The sequence below is a fragment of the Prionailurus viverrinus genome, chromosome B2 (assembly GCF_022837055.1).
Source record: "Prionailurus viverrinus isolate Anna chromosome B2, UM_Priviv_1.0, whole genome shotgun sequence".
NCBI classification, from domain to species: domain Eukaryota; kingdom Metazoa; phylum Chordata; class Mammalia; order Carnivora; family Felidae; genus Prionailurus; species Prionailurus viverrinus.
Genome location: NC_062565.1, coordinates 122650283 through 122670178, shown reverse-complemented (window position 1 = coordinate 122670178; position 19896 = coordinate 122650283). Strand labels below are relative to the sequence as shown.

At 36.0% G+C, this 19896-nt stretch overlaps 1 protein-coding gene across 8 annotated transcripts in view; it reads left to right on the top strand.

Moving 5' to 3' along the window:
- AHI1 (Abelson helper integration site 1) overlaps positions 1 to 19896 on the top strand; it is a 219674-nt gene that overhangs the window by 129176 nt on the left and 70602 nt on the right. For 7 of the 8 annotated variants that reach the window (XR_007152153.1, XM_047858614.1, XM_047858617.1 and 4 more), the window contains one exon: positions 7078 to 7133. Coding sequence is in view for 7 of the 8 variants with exons in the window: in XM_047858614.1 (XP_047714570.1) it covers positions 7078 to 7133 (56 nt within the window). In the remaining variant the exon portion in view is untranslated. Of the gene's footprint in view, positions 1 to 7077; positions 7134 to 9000; positions 9059 to 19896 lie in introns of all 8 variants that reach the window. The other variant, XM_047858619.1, reaches the window with a different exon arrangement.

Genomic DNA, 19896 nt, shown 5'->3' with positions numbered 1-19896 from the left:
ACTTTTTATAATATATATTGATCTTTAGTAGTGTTTATTTCCCCTCATGGCTCTTTTTATTCCCCAGGATTTTTCTAGGTGTTCTTGCATATACTTCTGTATGAATTTTAGAGTCAATTTGTGCTGGGGCAAAAAACTTTTTTTATTGAAATCACACTAAATTCATATATTATGTTGGAGGGAATTGGCCTTTATATAATGTTACATGTTCTTGTTGCAGAATAAGGGGTGTCTGTTTGTTCAGGGCTACTTTTATGTCTTTTAGAAGTATTTTAACATTCATATTGTTTTGTACATTTCTTGTATTTATTCAGGTATTTTATCTTTTATTTTGCTCTTATAAATGAGGTATTCTTTGTCATATATCTTCTAGCTAGTTTGAATATGTAAAGGATATTGATTTTTGTATATTGAACTTTATATTGTGCTAACTTCCTGATGTATTGTTATTGATTATGTTACTTTTAGCAGTGATTCTTTTGAATTTTCTAGTTATAAAATTATATTATCTGAAAAACAGTTTCACTTCTTTTCTAGTTCTTAAGAATGCTTGCAAGCTCTGCACAACTTTTATGTTAAATTTGCCTTGAAAGAATACTACCTTCTAAAACTATTTTACTGGAATATAGTACATTTTATTTCATTTTTTCCTAGTCAAAAGTAATCAAAGCATAATTCTTTCTGCCTTATATAGAGATTCATGATTTCCAAAACTCAAAAAGGATGCATAGTTATATTGTTGCATGAAGTGAATGGCTCCTAAAAAGGGGTCATGAAAGGGAGAATCAGGGTTCTCTTGTCCCTAGCACAGTGCCTTGTGCTTAGTGGGTAGCCCATAAACATTTGGTGATGATATATAATATTGCTGTATATATATTCTGACTATAGAATTTGGCACATATTCCTGCCTTTTTTGCTTTTGCAAGAAATTTCATTATCTTGTTTTTTTTTTTTTCCTTTGATCGTGGTCTTGAGTTGAAGGTGTGTGGACTTTAGGGAAACTGTAAAATATATAATTCCGCTGTTTGAGTCAGTCAAGTACAGGGGTAAATGTCATGCTCTAGTTTTCTACAAAATAAAATACCTAACCATCTCCCAAAAAGCGTAAAATGTTTTTCATTATCTTCTCTAGAATGTGTAATATCTGGAAAATTAGGAAAATTTTAAAGTAACACACTTTAGTTTTACAGTAAGTTTAGATACATTACCAGAGAATGTAGTAAATTGACATTTTTGAAAGCAGTCCTAGAAGATTAACTCAAACATTCTGATAACTAATGCACACAGGTAAATATGTATTATAGCACATGAACTCAGTGGATATGGCATAGTTTCCATTTATTCATTTCAAGAGTTGGGGGTCTTCTGGGTTTTAAGCATTTGGACTAGGCATTGTAGATGCAAAGATGAATAAAATCAGGGCCTTGCCACAGGAGTCAAACACGCCAATGGGTCTGGAGGGTGTGTGACTCATACACGTAGGTTTCAGTCATGGTACTGCTGCTCATTGGTTGTGTGACTTTGGGAATGCTACCCATCTTCCTATTTACTTTCTAGAAGCCACTACTGTTTCCTTCCTTTAAAATAGTGTTATCTTCATTGCTTGTTAATTAATAGCTTAAAATTCTTAATAGTTGTTGATTTTTGTTTGTTTTGTTACATTTTAATTTAAAAGACCCTCTCATTCTTCCTTTGTCATCAGTGGCACTACCAGTTCTAGAAAGTTATTTGGTCATGTTCAGGTTACTGAAACTCCTTATGAGAGTTGATAGTTTTCTTTGCATGTTCATGGTTTGTGGTCCCAACTATACTGATAGAGGTCTGAGCTATGGCAAAACACGAAAACACCCACCTGCTGAGGCACAGGGGTGAGCTCCTCCTCTCAGGTCTCATCAGTTGCAAGTTACAGTCCTCTCCCAGTGGCTGGGCCTGGAACCAGACTCCTCCAGTTGTGTAGGTCCCTTTGCATGTAGGCCCTTTTAGATCCACTGTGGTGCATAGGCTCTCCCAAGCTCTTGATACACTAAAAACATTAAACTGACAAATATAGCCAGTTACCCAGAGCATTTATTATAACTTCTGCAGGCTGAGAGACCTCAGTGAACTCTAAAAAAAACATTTTGCCTACACCTTTGGAAGAGACCGGCTTTCCCTGCACATGTCCTTGCTTAGTACCAAGGAGAACAGAGCCCTCCCGCACCAGCCCCTACCCCCATTCCTGACACATTGGCATTGAGATCCCAGGAAAAAAACTTGATCTTCTGATATACTCTCTAGGGTTTGCCATCCTGTTTGCTTTCATCCTTGTAGGCCTCTAGAAAGAAACTAAGCTAAACTGTATGATTTCAAGTTTTAAAAGCATTAGACAAAGTGAAAAGAAGATGCTTCCTCAGAAGATTAAGTACATTGGTTATCATAAAGATAAAAATTTTGAAGGTAAAATAAAATGAACTGCTAAATTTACAGAAGTAACAGAATAAAATTTCTCTAAGCAGTTGATAAAACTCTGCCCATTAAAGGGCTTATCAAGTCCCAAGAAAGGTTAATTATAGCCAAGACACAATTTGATATACCCTAGTAAAATTTCTGATTTTCCAGATACAGGGAAAATTTCACAAGCCTGTACATAAAGGAACAGGTTCTTTACCTTAGGAAGAGAAAAAGTCTCGAAATCTGGCTGATAGTGGAATAACCTGTTCAGACAACTAAGATAAAGGATTTCTTATCCAAAAATCCATTACTCAGATTTAGAGGGAGGAACTGATCTTATTTTTAGATATTTAATAAGTAGATGTACTGAGATTAAAGCAACAGCCCAAGCCCAACCCAGGCTAACTCCTGATCTGAATACAAAGATCCACCCTTCACCATAGCTTTCAAGAAGAAGAAAGAGTGAGCCCTTTCTGGGGAAGCATGCTTTCTCTCTCATTCTCTACCAATTATATATCTAATAGGTCTAACCTGCAGTCAGAAATATGAAGCATGTGAATAAGCAGGAATAGGTGACCCATAATCAAGAAAAAAGAACAATCAATAGAAGGATTGGAATTCGTAGACAAGAACTTTGAAATAACTTTTATACATATGTTAAATAATTTTTGAAGAAACATGGGTATGATGAATAATTTCAGCAGAGAAATGGAAACCATAAAAAAAGAAATAAGTGGAAATTCTGCATCTAAAGAGTGTAATAGATAAATGAAAAGTTAATTAAGTGAACCTAATTGCTGAAGGTACACATTGAAAGAAAGGATCCTTGAACTCAAGGACATAACAATAAAAATCATCCAAATCGAAGCACAGGGTAGGGGAGGGAAATAACAGAGCATCAGACCTGTGTGACTACATCAAATCATCTAAACATGTATAAATGGAATTCCAGAAGGAAAATAGAGAAGATAGGGTGAAGAACTAATAGGCCAAGAATTTTCCAACTCTAATAAAAGAAAATAACGTAAAAGATATAAAAAGCTTAGCAAACCCCAAGAATATATATAAGTGAAACCTCACCTAGGTACATTTTAAATAAACTGAGGAAAATGAAACCTAAAGAAAAGATCATAAAAGCAGCCAAAGGAAAAAATGCATGACATTCAGAGAATAATAGTAAGAAATGATGGCTTTGTTCTCGTAAGAAACAATGGTATAAAATCAGTAAAGTGCTAAAAGACAATGGCTATCAACCTAGATTTCAATATCCAGCAAAATTAGCCTTCGTACATGAATGCCTGCTAAAGTCTTTACAGAAAAAAAACCACAAAAAACAAAAAAACAGTCATCCACAGATTTACACCGTGAGAGATTCAACAAAGAGTTCATCAGTCTAAAGGGAAATGATCTCAGATGAAAACTTGGATCTGCAGGAAGGAATGAAAACACTGGAAAGGATCAGTATATGTGTAAATATAAAAAGCTGATTTTTCATTCTTAAATACTACTGTTTAAAACAGTATCCAGGCAAAATGTTGTGGGGTTTATAACATATGGAGGTAAAATACAACAATAGCATAAAGGGTGGAAGGGTAGATGGAGTAATACTGCTTTGAGATATTTATATTGTTAGTAAAGTATAAAATCGTAATTCAGGGTGCCCTGTAATAAATTAGAGATATATATTGCAATCTCTAGCCACTAAAAGAAAAAAATAAAGATGTGTAGCTAACAATATAGCCATTGGGGATATAAAATGGAATAGTAAAAGTATTTGATTATTTCAAAAGAGTATGGAGAAAAGAGAAAGGAACAGAACTAGATGCAACAAAATAGCAAGATGGCAGACTTAAACATAGCCATATCAGTAATTGCATTAAATGTAAATAAATATCAAGAAGCAGAGATTGTCAGACTGGACAATCTAGTGGTAAATAATCTATTGACATATTGATTTTGTTTTTTGGTAGATTAATTTATTCTACAGATGTAATATTAAGTTCATTGTGAGGTATTTGGATTTTTAAAATATACCATAATAAGTTGGACCTTTTAACCATATTACTGCATGATTAATTAGTGAACAAAAATTTAATTTAGAATAAGTACAAACAATTGTAGTTTCATTTTTTTAAATTGTTTCCCCAAAAGTTAAGTGTATTAGTTAGCCTCCAGAGAAACAGAACCAGTAGAATGTGTATATAGATTGATTTATTTTGAGGAATTGGTTTACGCGATTATGCAGGCCGGCAGGTACAAAACCTCCAAGGTCAGTTGGTAGCCTGGAGACCCAGGGAAGAGTTATAGTTCAAGTCCAAAAGCAGTCTGTTGGCAAAATTTTTTCTCTTCCAGGGGAAGTCATTCTTTTTCTTAAGACCTTCAACCAACTGGATGAAACCCTCTCACATTACGGAGAGCAATCTCCTTTACTCAGAGCCTGTTGATTTAAGTGTTCATCTTACCTAAAACATACCTTCACAGAAACATCTGGAATGTTTGACCAGATATGCAGGACTGTGGCCTAGCCAAGCTGACACACAAAAATAACCAGCACAGCAATCTATTTATTAGGAGCTTTCACTTATTATCATACCTTAATGAAAGTGAAATAACATACAAATGGAGACTTTTTTGGTAAAATGTACTTAAAATAGTAAGCTGTTTGGGAACATTTTTTCTTAAGCTTATTTTGTGTATATTCATTACTGAAAGTTCAAACAAACATGTATTAATTGTATTTCCAAATCATATTATTTCAATTGGCAATTTAAATTTAAAACTAAGGTTATATCTTTGGATAATCCACTTTAAAAATTTTTAGTTTCCACCACCTACTTATCCTGAAATTGAAACTGTAAAATACGTAGCTGTTTTTTCTTTGTAATTGTATAAGCTGAAGATGAAGATTTAGTTTTTATTTTCAACATCTTGAAGTTACTTTCTTAATGGATAAGAACTTTAAAATTAGTAATCAGCCTAGGTCAGTTTTATCAGCAGTCAGATTACAATAGTGAGAACACACATGTAAGATTTTGCTAACTCTTGATTAAAAGCCTGTGTCATGCCAGACTGTTCTCAGTGGATGCAGCCAGAGAGGGTTGTGGGGAGTGTGGGCGCTGGGGAAGTGGGGATTTCACCATTTGTTCTATATACTTCAGTATTACTAAAATCTACCAGTAAGAGTCAGCATTATCTGAACATTTTCTAATATGTTTACTTGGGGTTTTTAAAAATTTTTTATTCAAGACCAGTGTTACTCTATGAATAAAAATGTCTTTGCATAAAAATTACTTTAAAGATTTTGTTATTATTCTTAAGACAAAACTTTTAATTTGCTCTGTAGTATTTTTTCAAATACAGAGTATTTGTATTTCAAATACTCTGTATTTGAAAAAATACTCTAGTATTTCTATATACTAGAGTATTTTTTTCAAATCCTCTGTTTTACTCGAGTCTTGAGGTCAGAAATTATAATTTATCCTTTATAATTCGTCTTTTATCACTGATACCAAATAGCCACTTAGTAAATATTAGTTGATTGTATAAGGTAGTATACTGCTTTATACTTCATTGGCTAATTATAGCTGAATTGTTAAAATGAAACAAAAAAAAATTTTTAATCGTGTTTCATGATACTTTGTTCATTTTTAAATATTATTTCACAGTGATAAAAAGTGATTGTTTTATGATGCTCTCACATAATCCCTTATCATACTTGAAGAAGAATGAGTTAAATGACTGTAAATGGGAGGAGCTATTGTTTCAATCAGAAATTGTGCTGATTGCTCCTAACAATACTTGTAGTTCTTACTTCTAAGCAGTCTTGCATGTGAAAGCCTGTATCATTATTTGAAGGAACTAGAACTATTCTAATGTCCTAACTCACCTGTTGGTTTGCTGATGGACAGAGATTATAAAGTAAATGAGACCCACACCTGTGTTCATTTTTAACCTGAGCTAGACTTTGAACCAGTATCTTTATAGATGAGATGCAATGTGTTATATCCTTAAAAGCTGTGTATTACAAAGAAATGCAGGAGAGGACATTCGGAACAAAAAGATAAATCCACACATGATAAAAGGATTTTTCTCAAGTTTAGCAGTCAATATTATCATTTTAAAGGAGAGAATGAGGGGGAACTTTTTTTTTCAGACACTCCATGGTGATTGAATAAATAGAATATGACATAGTAGGAAGTCAAGTGATCAAAGAGAAATTCAAGTAGATTTATTTATTCTTTATGAGAAAATAAGGAAGTGATTCCTCTTACTGCCTTTGTGATATTTCTTTATGAAAACTTGATGACCTCAAGTCAGAAATAAAAATTTAATGGAAGAACTGCAGCAGAGTGGAGATAATGGTATAATTTTTGAGTCAAGAGCAGGATATGGACACATCTTAGACTATTGCTAAACACCTCTTGAATGGGAAAATTTGCTCAGCTCACTTTGAGTTGGGTCTCTTAGTTAGCTAAACTCTCCAACTGTTTCTGACCAAAGAATTCATGATAGAACTGTAAAGGATCCTGCCATTCAAATGAGACTTTTTTCCTTATAAGCTATAGGAGTCACCTCTTACTGAGATAAATGTTTTCACAATAAAATGGATAGGTATAATCAAATATCTACCATCTTTTCTTTGCACAGGAATTATCAACATAGAAAGAAAGCCTTGTAACCATCATGTAGATACAGCACCAACGGTAAGACAGTCTATTTCTGCATTGTTAAAACTGATAAGCTACAAAATGATCCTGGTTATAGGACACAAAATGCCATTGTAGAAAAGTCTTTTGACCTCCCTTTTGCCGAAAATTATACCCCTTCAAGAAAATTAACCTCATGTTTTCTAACTTAATGAGGAAAACATACTAATTTTTGCCAATATTTGGGAAAATAAGATATGGTATCATTTTTGCAGAGACTTGTTTATGTTACTATTATAAATAGAATGATTTTTAATTTAAAAATATTTTAGATTTTTAATAAGTTAATATAAATCTTCACACAAATTTATTTACACTTTTTAAAATGAGTTTTATTTTGTGCACTAGCATCATTATTTAGAGTGAATATTTTTTAATAGTAAAAGCAGGCCATCATGTTTCATTTCTCTTATGAATTGCTATGCTTTATTATTATAGAAGTGAAAACTTTTATCCCTCTTCTATTACTGCCAGACAACAAAAGGCATTTAACAATTATAATACCTATTTACTATGTTAAAGGTAACTGTATAAGATAATGTAGAAGGAAACCAATTAAATTTCCCTTCTATTCTCTAAATGTAATATGTGAATGAAATATGTATCAATGGCCAATTCCCACTTGAAAGATTCATAAAATAATACAGAGTAAAATATATCTTATTCTTCACTGAGCATAATCTTGTTTCTCTTATCATTCCTGTATATGAAGTCTTTTAGATACTCCATACAGTTCATCATTTCCTGTTAGAAAGATTTGGTAATGCCTTTTTTATGAAAATAAAGGCAATATTAAACTATATTTGAATTTTATTGATAATATTTTCCTCACTGGCAGGTTGCCTTCATTTTCCATTTGTGATAAATTCATATGATTGAGCCAGCCTGTTTGATAACTTACTGTGTGGGGCTCTGGAAAAGTGGTGTTTGAGGAATTAAACACCACTGTAATCCTAAAAGTACTTGGTTATTGTGTGTGTTGCAGTTAAACTTTAGTAAGTATGCTAAAATAGTAGTCATAACATGTACACTGTATTCTTTAATATTTAAAAAATGCAGACTAGCAATTATGGAAAATAATTTATTTTCTCTCAGGTGTAGGTCTTAAAAGTTGAGGTGTCTGAGGTGGGGTTTGAACCCTTTACTCCTTGAGGAGAAACTCCAGGTTTTACTTTTTCTCTCGGTTGTGGGTCACTGCACTTGGGTGGGGGTTTATGGCAAGGTTGTATCTTAGGCTCTCCTACATGCTTCAATGTGGTTTTCTTCTTGTTTGCCTGTGGGGTAGTCCTCATTCAGCCAGCCTTTTGGTTTTTTAAGAGGAAATTGTTCCACATGTAGCTACAGACTTAGTGTGTCAGTGGGAGGAGGTAAGTTGAGGATCTTCCTGTGTTACCATCTTGAACTGGAACCCCTTAATGTATTTGAAAAAGATACTTCCTGGATTATTTACATACTTTTGAAATTCAGTTTATTCCTATAGGCTTTCCTACAGCACCTGTGTTTCCATTTCTGGTTTTGTTGGAGGTTTTTTTGGTACATTCTAGAACTCAGAAAAGTGTAACCTAACAGTTTTTTTGTTTCACTCTGTAGGCTGATTGTAGATTTCCATCTTAACTAAATGATGAAATAATAGAACTGACTTCTCATGAAATCATGAGAAATAATGGCATTAATGTTTACAGTAATGCCCTAACAGTCTCAGAATGACTCCAAAGAACCAAACAAAATCTAATACATAAGGGTTTAGGTATTGTTGGTCTTTTTTTATGTTTTTTCAGTTGGATTATTAAATTATAGCTCCTAATATATTAATAACATTTCTGATCTATAAAGCTGTAAGTTTTAATATATTTGGTTTATACAGGCACACCCCAAACATGCATTGGTTCTCCAAGCCCTCACTGGAGCCAGGCTGCATTTTGGTATGTTTTTCTGAGCTCCTTCAGTCTCTTTACTACAAACTCCTTAGTTTACTAATTTACTTAGTTTACTACTGCCCCCTCATTCCCAAAAAGTCCCCTACCTTGCTGACAGTTAACTTTGGCCTTTTGTCCATAACCTCTAAATAGAATCACAAGTCTGTTCATTACCCAGTGTCTTCTGGTCCCCAAGAGAGGAAAAGTCTGATTTTCACGGAAATAGTGTTACCTAATTTCCATCCTTTGTATGTGTGTGCCCTTGTTTTCCTTAAAGGGTTTAAGAGAAGAAGATATTTAGAGATAAAAGAAATAGGAAAAAGTCTGTCGGAAAACTTTAACAAAGTAGAGTATTTGTAAGTTCAAACCTGGTACTACTCTAGCCCAAAAAGGAGAGATACTCTGGGGTCCTGAGAAAAGAGAAGGCGGCGGTGGACCAGGGTTTTAGAATGGCTGAGGCCAGGTCCCTGAGTGACTTCCTGGACCTCGTTCCTAACCACCAGCCTCCAGGTCACCTCTCTCTGTATGTTATCACCTCCACTTTCCTGTTGCTCCGAGAACCACCGCAGATGGTTTGGGTCCCAGAGAGTGCTAGATGCTAATTACAGCAGTTCAGCAGGTGAGGGAAATGAGACTTTTTCAGGCCTCTATCAAAAACTGTTTCTTGACATTCCAAATCGGAATGAACTTTTCAGTAAATCTATGGTTATGGAGGAGAGTTTGATCCTATAGTGTTCTAATGTGATGCGGTGTTCTTTAAGTATAGGTTAGCCTGAAAACAAAACCACCTCTTTGTTGTGTTCTCTCCCACTCTCTTTTTAACCGTCTTGTTTCTTTTTGTTGTTGTTGTTCATTGAACACATTTAATTTTTTTGTTTGGAATTTTTTTCTTTCTGACATTAAATAATACCTTGTGTGTTTTTGAGATGCCTTCAGTAGAAGTAAAACAGAATATCCCCACATGGCATGACCTCCTCCTTCAAAGAGAATCAAACCTCACTATTCACTTTTTTTTTTGCATTTTGAGCTCTTAATTTTGTTTATATCCAACAGTATATTTTCAAGTTATTTTTTTCCAGAAATATAATGTGAGAGGTATATTATCTGAGTATCTGAGTCTACATATTTTAAAATATCTTAGTTGTCTTTGAATAAGAGTTTGCTAGGGTTTTTAATTATTTGGACATAAACTTTTCCCCTCAGAACATTATGGAAATTGATCCTCTTTTGCTTTCTGGTATTTAGTGTTTTGGGTGAGACATTGGACATCAGCCTAACAGTTCTTTTGCGAAGGTAGCCTGTTTTACCTACTCATATATTCAGATTTTCTTTTATTTTCTTTATACCTGATGTCCTAGTTCAGATTTGATGGTTAAATGTGTGGCTTTCTTTTTGTCCTGAATGGTAGTCACTCAAACTATTTCCTATTATAGGAAAAGCAAATAAGACATTAGACAGTCATGATATTAGATTACATGAAAATAATTAGATCATGCCACTTTAAGAACGAGTTGCTGTTAAGGATAATATCAGACTCAGATTAATCAGAGGTCATTGTCTGAACCCTGCAAGGCAGGTGTAAAAGTTAGTTAATAGTTAAGTAAGCACAGGCTTGAGTCTCATATTCACTTTAAATGAAGGACTCATTTGTAAATCAGAAAAATCACAACTAGCATAAGGAAGTCTCTGTAAATCTTTGGTCTTATTGAGATTATTACAAACCTGCCCATAGCCTGCTATATGCATGGAACTTCCCATAGCTTTGTATGTTTTCTGTTGGAATTAAAACACGATAAGCCATGCTGAATATGTACAGAATTTTTAGTGATTTGAGAAGAATTGTTTTTGAATCTCTTCTAGTGAAAACTGGTATGTTAAAAATTCAAGCATCAGCATGGCCTATTGAATTGATTGCTGATTTTTATAAAGCTCCTGCATTCCAAACCTGTAACGCTAGTTAATACTACTCCTTTCTTCCTCTTTTATTCAGTGATCCCACAATCCGCATTAATGAGAACAAATTTTCTTTTAACAAATGGATTTTCTGGCAGTGTATATAATTACAGCTTGCATCAGCCACAACGGGTTGAAACAAAATCCAGGCTGTCTCATTAAGATTATACCAGTTATGGGATACTTTTGCCATCCATCTAAATAGTTCATTAATTATTAGAAATTAAAATATCCTAGTCTGATTAGAAATTTATTCATTCATTATTCTTCATTTTGTAAGTTGCATTTAACAAACTTTTAATTTATTCATTCTGCAGTTATACTTCTAGGTGTTCTCAGGGCTTGACTGACAAGTTTTTGTCATGTAATGTTTCATCAGTAGTAAATTTCAATATGTTTTACAGTATTTTACTATTCTGGAAAAATATCTGAGATGTTCATGATGTTGCTTGCCGTTGACACTAAACTTATTCGTAAAGGTGTTGATCTGAATCCTACAAATTAAAATTTATTCTAAGACTCTTTTGGATTCTATGATAATCTATCTTTATTCTACAACATTTTTTTTTAAGTTTATTCTGAGAGAAGGAAAGAGAGCATGAGGGGGGGAGGGGCAGACAGAGAGGGAGAGAGAGACTTCCAAGGCTCCACACTGTCAGTGCAGAACCTGAGGCAGGGCTCAGTCTCACGAGCCATGAGATCATGACCTGAGCTGAAGCCAGGAGTTGGATGCTCAACGAACTGAGCCACCCGGGTGCCCCTCTGTGACATTTTAAGTTGTCTTTGTTGTTAGGTTTGGGTCATTGTTTAGCCCACTATGCAAGTTCACAAGATTGCTATATATTCTATTATTACACACAAATATACTATGCCTTATACATATATTTATGTAAAATTTGTCTTTCACATTTTAACATAGTACTTGGGGCTGTATATTTATGGATAAATACAGAAGTTCAAGTGAAATGCTTCTTTTGATGTGAAGAAAGCACTTTCTTTTTTTCCAGTCTGTAGAATTTTCCAGGAATTCATAGTATGCAAACTGGGGTGAATGTGCCCCTATAAAACTCATAAAATAAAACCATGGCCAATCTCTTCCTGTAGGTAATTGCAGGGTGGAGAGGGAACCGATAAACTATAAGCATTTATAACTTGTCATAAAAGAATCTGTTTCACTTATCAATAAAGTAGCAATTCAAAGCAGTCCTGTTGAAATTCGAATACAAATGCAAAATAGGTTTTCCTTTAAGATCACTTATGAGTTGTCCATAATATAACAATTTTATTAAGTGTTGTTAATACTTAAGTATTAAGTATTGTTAATACTTAAGTATTAAGATGTTAGTTGCTTTTCCACATGTTGTAAATTATGATGCTTCATGTAGATTTTTCCCACTAGCATACTCTTCTGACATTTATGTTTTTCTTAGACTTTTTTCCCTAATTCTCTTCTGACTTGATGATTTTTAGAGAATGCTAAATTTCAGGTAGCCAGAGGCCATAAACAAGTAGAAATGTTCAAAGAACTGAGAATATAGGCTTAGAACTCAGAAGAGAGGATGAGTTTGAAGTTCTAACTTTGCTGTGCTTCATAGAGCCAGACTCTATAGCTCTGAAGTCCAGACGGGAGAAGCAGTAGTCAGAAGGCCTGGGCAGAGGTTGTGGGAAGTCCTTCTGTCATCGTGGGCAGGGAGCAAGCAGATTCTTGACAGCAGTCACTCAAAACCCCATGCAGGAAGGAGGCACATATCCAGTCTCTATAACAAGCTGAGTCAGAAACCAGTCTCCTCTTACTCACCTTCCAAATCCATTCTCCACAGAACTATTTATCCAAAAGATAAGAATGGCCATGCATTTAGGATCCTACGGTGCACCCCATATCCTACCAGTTGAAAACTAAGCTATATAGCATGCCATTTGATGTCCTGCTACTACTTTTCTAAACTTATTTCCAGCTTTTCCCCAATACTCTGAGCTACTTGCAGTTCCCTAAATGTGTCTGGGCCTCTCACATTAAGTAACAGTATTAGAAGAGCGGGATGAAGGGGCGCCTGGGTGGCTCAGTCGGTCAAGCATCTGACTTAGGCTTAGGTCATGATCTCGCAGTTTGTGAGTTCGAGCCCTGCTTCGGGCTCTGTGCTGACAACCCGGGATGAAGAACGCTTGAGTTTGGAACCATATTACCTGGCTTCATGTCCTGTTTGGCTACTTTTGCTGTACATGACTTTAGGCAAGCTTCTTTCGCTCTTTGTTCTTCAGTTTTCTCATCTGTAAGTAGGGATAATACCTACCTCAAGGATTATTATGAGGAATAAATGAGTTAAGATGCATTGCACCCCACTCAACATGTTTTTGTATACCAGATACTGAATATTATTTCATCACAAGAGATGGCCAGATATTGAGGACAAGAACATAGCACAAGCCTGAGAAGTAAAACTAGGTCAGTAATCAAAGGGAAGACACCAGGGTCCCACCTAGGTCAGGGGCATCAGGGACAAGGGAATCTGATGAAAGTTGCCACAAAGCCTGCCTGTGTCTTGACCAACCTTCTTTGTTTTTCTGTGTTCATTTTTTAAAGTTTGCTTTAGTATTTATGTACTTACTACATACTCTGACTCAAAAGGAGTTGGTATAGAAGTCCAGTTACACCAGGACAACGGGCCTAAACTGGGACTATGTTGGGCAACCCTCCATGTGTTGGTATTCATCAGTCTGAAAGTCATGACAGCCAGAGTGATCTTTTTAAAATCTAAGTCATAATGGCTTACCCTCTGGCTTAACACTCTTCAGTAACTTCTCCTTATGTTTAGAATAAAACCCAGGGCCTGTAGGGCCTTGCATGATCTGGTCACTACTTACCTCTCCAGCATTACCCTATGATACTCTCTGCTCCGAGTTTCTCAAACACAGCCAAGCTCTCTCCCACTCACCTGTAGACCTTTGAGCATTTGGTCTCTCTGCCAGGAATATACACACCTTTTGCGTAATAGCCTTTTTCTTTAGATCCCAGTAAATGTCAACTTTTCAAAGGACTTTCCTTTACCGCTCTATCTGAAGTAGATACTCCCCGATTAGTCTTTATTATTGTACCTTGTTTTTTCCTTCTTAATATTTATCCCCATTTGTAATTTTTTATTTAGTTGTTTTCTTGTTTATCACCAGTCTTCCTCAATAGGATGTAAATTCCATGAAAGCAGGGACCGTGTCTGTCATACCATTGCTTATACACTGTCATTAGATAATGCTTAGCTGAATACATGAAAATATGATGAAATTATAGGAGTAAATAAGAGCAAAGAGACAGGCAGGACCTGAGGGATGTCCATATTCTAAAGGTTGGAAGAAGAACCTTCACAGAAGACGGATGAAATGAGAAGAATTCAGAAGAGATCAGGAATAGTGTAGCGTGTTGGAAGTCTGGGGAGGGTGGAAATGGAGGGAGTTTTGTTCTGTCATTCGTAGACAGAAGCTTTGGGAGAGATGAGAACAGGGCCCTAGAAAGGAAGCTAGATGGTCACACTAGGAGGCATGAAGAACTGGATGAATTCAGGAAGCCTGTTACAAGAGGAGGATGGAACATAGAATAGCAGTTCACTCAGCCTTCTGTGTTTGTCACTGACTTAACTTCACAAAAGAAAGTAGCATTTAGCAAAAAGAGCTGTCATGAGATTAATCTATATAGAGTGCAAAGTAATTGTTTTTCCATGTTCTTCAAAAGTGAAAAATGAAATTTAGGTATTTATACAATAGTATTACATTCAAAATGAATATTTCTCAGAAGAAAATGGCTAGCAATATAAATAGGGCAGGAGAAAGATGCAGACCAGATTTTGGCATTTGGCAGAGGAGTAGGGTAGGGCATTTGTGGCAAGGTCCATTGCCAAGGGACTTATCTAGTTGGTAAAATTAGGTTGAAGAAGTTGATCTTTCAAGTCCATTTCTGGATATAAAGTTCTGTGTATCTTTTTCAGCTGCCCTTACTGTTAGGAAAGAACATACTAAAGCATAAAAATTAAGCAAATCTCTGATAGTCATCTCTTGAGTGCACAATAATCATTTCTCTCCTTCAGCTCGTCCTCAGGATTCAGTTAGAATTCACTTCCTTATGTTATACACATGGCATTTATGTTCACCACGTCGTGTAACAAATGCCCATCACCATCATTGCTATTGGAAATTTTGTGCCGCTTATGTGGTGGACACAGGCTAGCTGCCTTCAGTAGATCAAAAACTAAGTCCCTTCCTATAGGACTGAATCTCTCCACCTTCGTAAGCCCAGTACGTGGTGAAATGATGCCAAGCAATAGAATATGGTGTTCAGATATCTGTGCAAGTGAGCCAACAGATGGTTTAGACAGCATGTGTAGTAGAGTGGGGAAAAGGCACTGGCCAGGCTGCCTGATATTCTATTGAAGGAATGTCCCACAATCTTTTTTTGTCCATTTTAAACTCTTTCACTATTTTTCCTAACACAGGAAATGGCACATCCAGTTACACAAATTGGTAGAACTTGAGGAATAGGCTAATCAAAACCATGACTCAAGAAGTCATAAGAGCCTAAATATTTTTAAATAGCTTATCTTAAGCATTTGAAAACAAAAATTAACATCATTTTAGTTTCGACTCTAGGTGAGGTACTTTCTTAGGGAAGCCAAGGAGATACCTAGAAGTACGAACACATGGTTCCCATAGGTCCTTACTCCAGAGGAATCATTTTGGTCATTTTCCCCCTGCAAGCAGCAAAAAGAACAAGTGCTAGAGGGTGTCTGCTCCCTTACAGACTTAAACTGGGAAGACAGGAGCCAGAAGGCGGGAGCCCCGTTTAATGCCATACAGGGCTTCGAAGTGCTGATATGCCCTGCCCAAATCACCTGCTTAACCCCCTAACCTGTTTTCTTTGTAGTACTTACTGTTGTCATAAGTAAGTACAGTCTGTATTTCTGTGTGTTTCTATGGTTTCAGTTAGCTTGTGTGCATTAATAAATAAATGGATAATGTCAGTATGAAAGCAGAGGAATTTTTTCTGCGTATTTTAACTGTGAAAGCAATCAGAGGCCAGCTTTCTCAGTCTAATGGAAAGACCAAGCAATATTTTTCTACTTATTTTGAAAGAGAGAATCCCAAGCAGGCTCTGTGTTGTCAGCGTGGAGCCGAACCTGGGGCTCAATTTCATGAACCATGCGATCATGACTTGAGTCTAAATCAGGAGTCAGACTCTTAACCGGCTGAGCCACTCAGGCACCCCAAGACCGAGCAGTTTTTAAAAGCTAAAGTACCTTTTTGAGTGGCCATTTTAGTAGCTTTAGTAACTGCTAATACAAATGAAGAAGCAGCTAAGACATTTCTCCTAATTTCAAAAAAATTGTCATTTGATTGATGAAGTCTAAAACCTGGGTTGGCTTTTTAATTTTGATGAACTGGTCTCTGTTGACAGTAAATCCTTTCAAGGACCTGCATTTCAGAAGAGGTCTCATGGATGCTGCTTACGGGCTGCAGTCTCAGGATGGACTGACAATAATGTTGAGTTCAAAGATTTAACACCAGCCAAGATTTAACACCACATTAGTACATAGTTTAAGATTGTTACTGTTTCTGTCAGTGCCCTAGTTACAAAGCTCCATAGATTTTAAGTAGTCTGCAACAACCACATCTTTTCCACAAACCCTGTTATATTTAATTCACAAGTTTTACCCATTGTGAGGTCTTATAGCAGAAAAACATATAAAAAATAAAGGAATTTATCTCCATATTAAAGTATGTAATACATCAAGAGAAGGAGTTTGGGTTTTATTTTTGTTTTTTGTTTTAACAACTCTACAATTTGGCATTTTATTTTATTTTTATTGAAGTGTAGTTAACACACAATGTTACATTAGTTTCAGGTGTACAATATTGTGATTCAACAACTCTGTAGTTATGCTGTGCTCACAAGTGTGCCTACCATCTGTCACCATACATCACTATCACAATACCATTGACTATATTCCCTGTGCTGTACCTTTTGTCCACGTGATTTATTCAGTATATAACTGGAAATCCATACCACCCCCCCTCATCCATTTTGCCTGTCTGCCCCTCTGACAGGCACCAGTTTGTTAAAAGAGTGATTTTGCATGTTCTTGTTCAGCACTACAATCTGAGTACAGTACATTGCACACATTATTACTACCTATTATTATATTACCGATACTCTTCATGATCCTGAATCTCCAAGAATTTTATCAAATTACTATTCATTGGGAGCTTCAGTGTCTCAGTCGGTTGAGCATCTCTCTTGATTTTGGCTTAAGTCATAATCTCACGGTTTGTGAGATTGAGCTCCACATGAGGCTCTGCGCTGACCACGTGGAGCCTGCTTGGGATTCTCTCTCTCCCTCTCTTTCAGCCCCTCTGCTCATGTGCACATGTGCATGCAGTCTCGCTCAAAACAAACTTTTTTTTTTTTTTGCCAGGATCTACAAGAGGTTTATTTTTTTAATTTAATTTTTTATTTTTTAAAATTTGCATCCAAATTAGCTGCAACAGTGATTTCAGGAGTAGATTCCTTTACCCATTTAGCCCATCTCCCCTCCCACAACCCCTCCAGTAACCCTCAGTTTATTCTCCATATTTATGAGTCTCTTCTGTTTTGTCCCCCTCCCTGTTTTTATATTATTTTTGTTTCCCTTCCCTTCTGTTCATCTGTTTTGTTTCTTAAAGTCCTCATATGACTGAAGTCATATGATTTTTGTCTTTCTGTGACTAATTTCACTTAGCATAATACCCTCCAGTTCCAGCCACGTAGTTGCAAATGGCAAGATTTCATTCTTTTTGATTGCCGAGTAATACTCCATTGTATATATATATACCACATCTTCTTTATCCATGCATCCATATATGGACATTTGGGCTCTTTCCATACTTTGGCTATTGTTGATGGTGCTGCTATAAACATGGGGGTGCATGTGTCCCTTCGCAACGGTACACCTGTATCCCGTGGATAAATGCCTAGTAGTGCCATTGCTGGGTCATAGGGTAGTTCTATTGTTAGTTTTTTGAGGAACCTCCGTACTGTTTTCCAGAGTGGCTGCACCAGCTTGCATTGCCACCAACAATGCAAAAGAGATCCTCTTTCTCCGCATCCTCGCCAACATCTGTCGTTGCCTGAGTTGTTAATGTTAGCCATTCTGTCAGGTGTAAGGTGGTATCTCATTGTGGTTTTGATTTGTATTTCCCTGGTGATGAGTGATGTTGAGCATTTTTTCATGTGTCTGTTGGCCATCTGGATGTCTTCTTTGGAGAAGTGTCTATTCATGTCTTTTGCCCATTTCTTCACTGGATTATTTGTTTTTTGGGTGTTGAGTTTGATAAGTTCTTTATAGATTTTGGATACTAACCTTTTATCTGATATGTCATTTGCAAATATCTTGTCCCATTCTGTCGGTTGCCTTTTAGTTTTGCCGATTGTTTCCTTCATTGTGCAGAAGCTTTTTATTTATTTTGATGAGGTCACAATAGTTCATTTTTGCTTGTGTTTCCCTTGCCTCTGGAGACGTGTTGAGTAAGAAGTTGCTGCAGCCAAGATCAAAGACGTTTTGCCTGCTTTCTCCTCGAGGATTTTGATGGCTTTCTGTCTTACATTGAGGCCTTTCATCCATTTTGAGTTTATTTTTGTGTATGGTGTGAGAAAGTGGTCCAGGTTCGTTCTTCACTGTCCAGTTTTCCCAGCACCACTTGCTGAAGAGACTGTCTTTATTCCACTGGATATTCTTTCCTGCTTTGTCAAAGATTAGTTGGCCATACGTTTATGGGACCATTTCTGGGTTCTCTATTCTGTTCCATTGATCTGAGTGTCTGTTCTTGTTCCAGTACCATATTGTCTTGATGATTACAGCTTTGTAGTATAGCTTGAAGCCTGGGAAAAAACAAACTTTTTAAAAAATTATTTATTAATGTTTATTGTGAACATTAATGATATACATGTATTGAATACTTACTGTGTTACCAGTGTTTCTTTATATCTACTCTCTCTCCATCTGTATAATTCTCAGGTAGGTATCATTATTTCCACTTTATAAATTAGGAAACTGAGGCACTGAAAAGTGAAGAGGTTCACCCAGCATCACAGATAGTAAATACAGAGCCAGGAAAGTCTTTTCCTTGTTAACATGTTACCGAGAAGCCTCAGAATTTTTGCACCAAGACTTTTCAATAGACTACATTATTTCTTAATAATGGGATATTGTAATAACAAGTGTTGAGGCATTTCTGGTCTCTACACATTTGTAGTTATTTAGCATCAACATATGAGAAAGATGTTTCACTGAGAAAGACAAAATCTTTTTACTTGTGGATACATTGTTTCCTGATAAGCAGAAACTGGTTCTACCTTGTAAGCATTGTGTTTTCATTAATTGCCCAAGTTTGTGCTTTACTACAAATAGTATCTTGGCTTCTAGACCATGGTAGACTAAATCAGGTTCTCTTTCTTTTTTTTTTTTTTTTTTTTTTTTAAGTTTATTTACTTATTTTGAGAGAGAGAAAGTGCACGGGAGGGGCAGAGAGAGAGGAAGAGAGAGAGAATCCCAAGCAGGGTCCACAGGTCAGTGAGGAGCCCAGGGTGGGGCTCAGACTCACAAAACTCGAGATTATGATCTGAGCCAAAATCGAGAGATGGACGCTTATCTGACTGAGCCACCCAGGCGCCCCAGATTCCTCTTCTGTAAATGCAGCTCTTAAGATGCTTGGAGCATCTATTTTATCTGACCGTCTCTTTTTTAGGTTAAGTATACCCATTTTCTTCTATTCATCTTACTCTATGCTGATTCCATTCCAGTTTGTTTACATTCTTTGGAAAACTGATATCCAGCAGTGAACTTAAATATTCCAATTGCAGTGAAAAATATAGT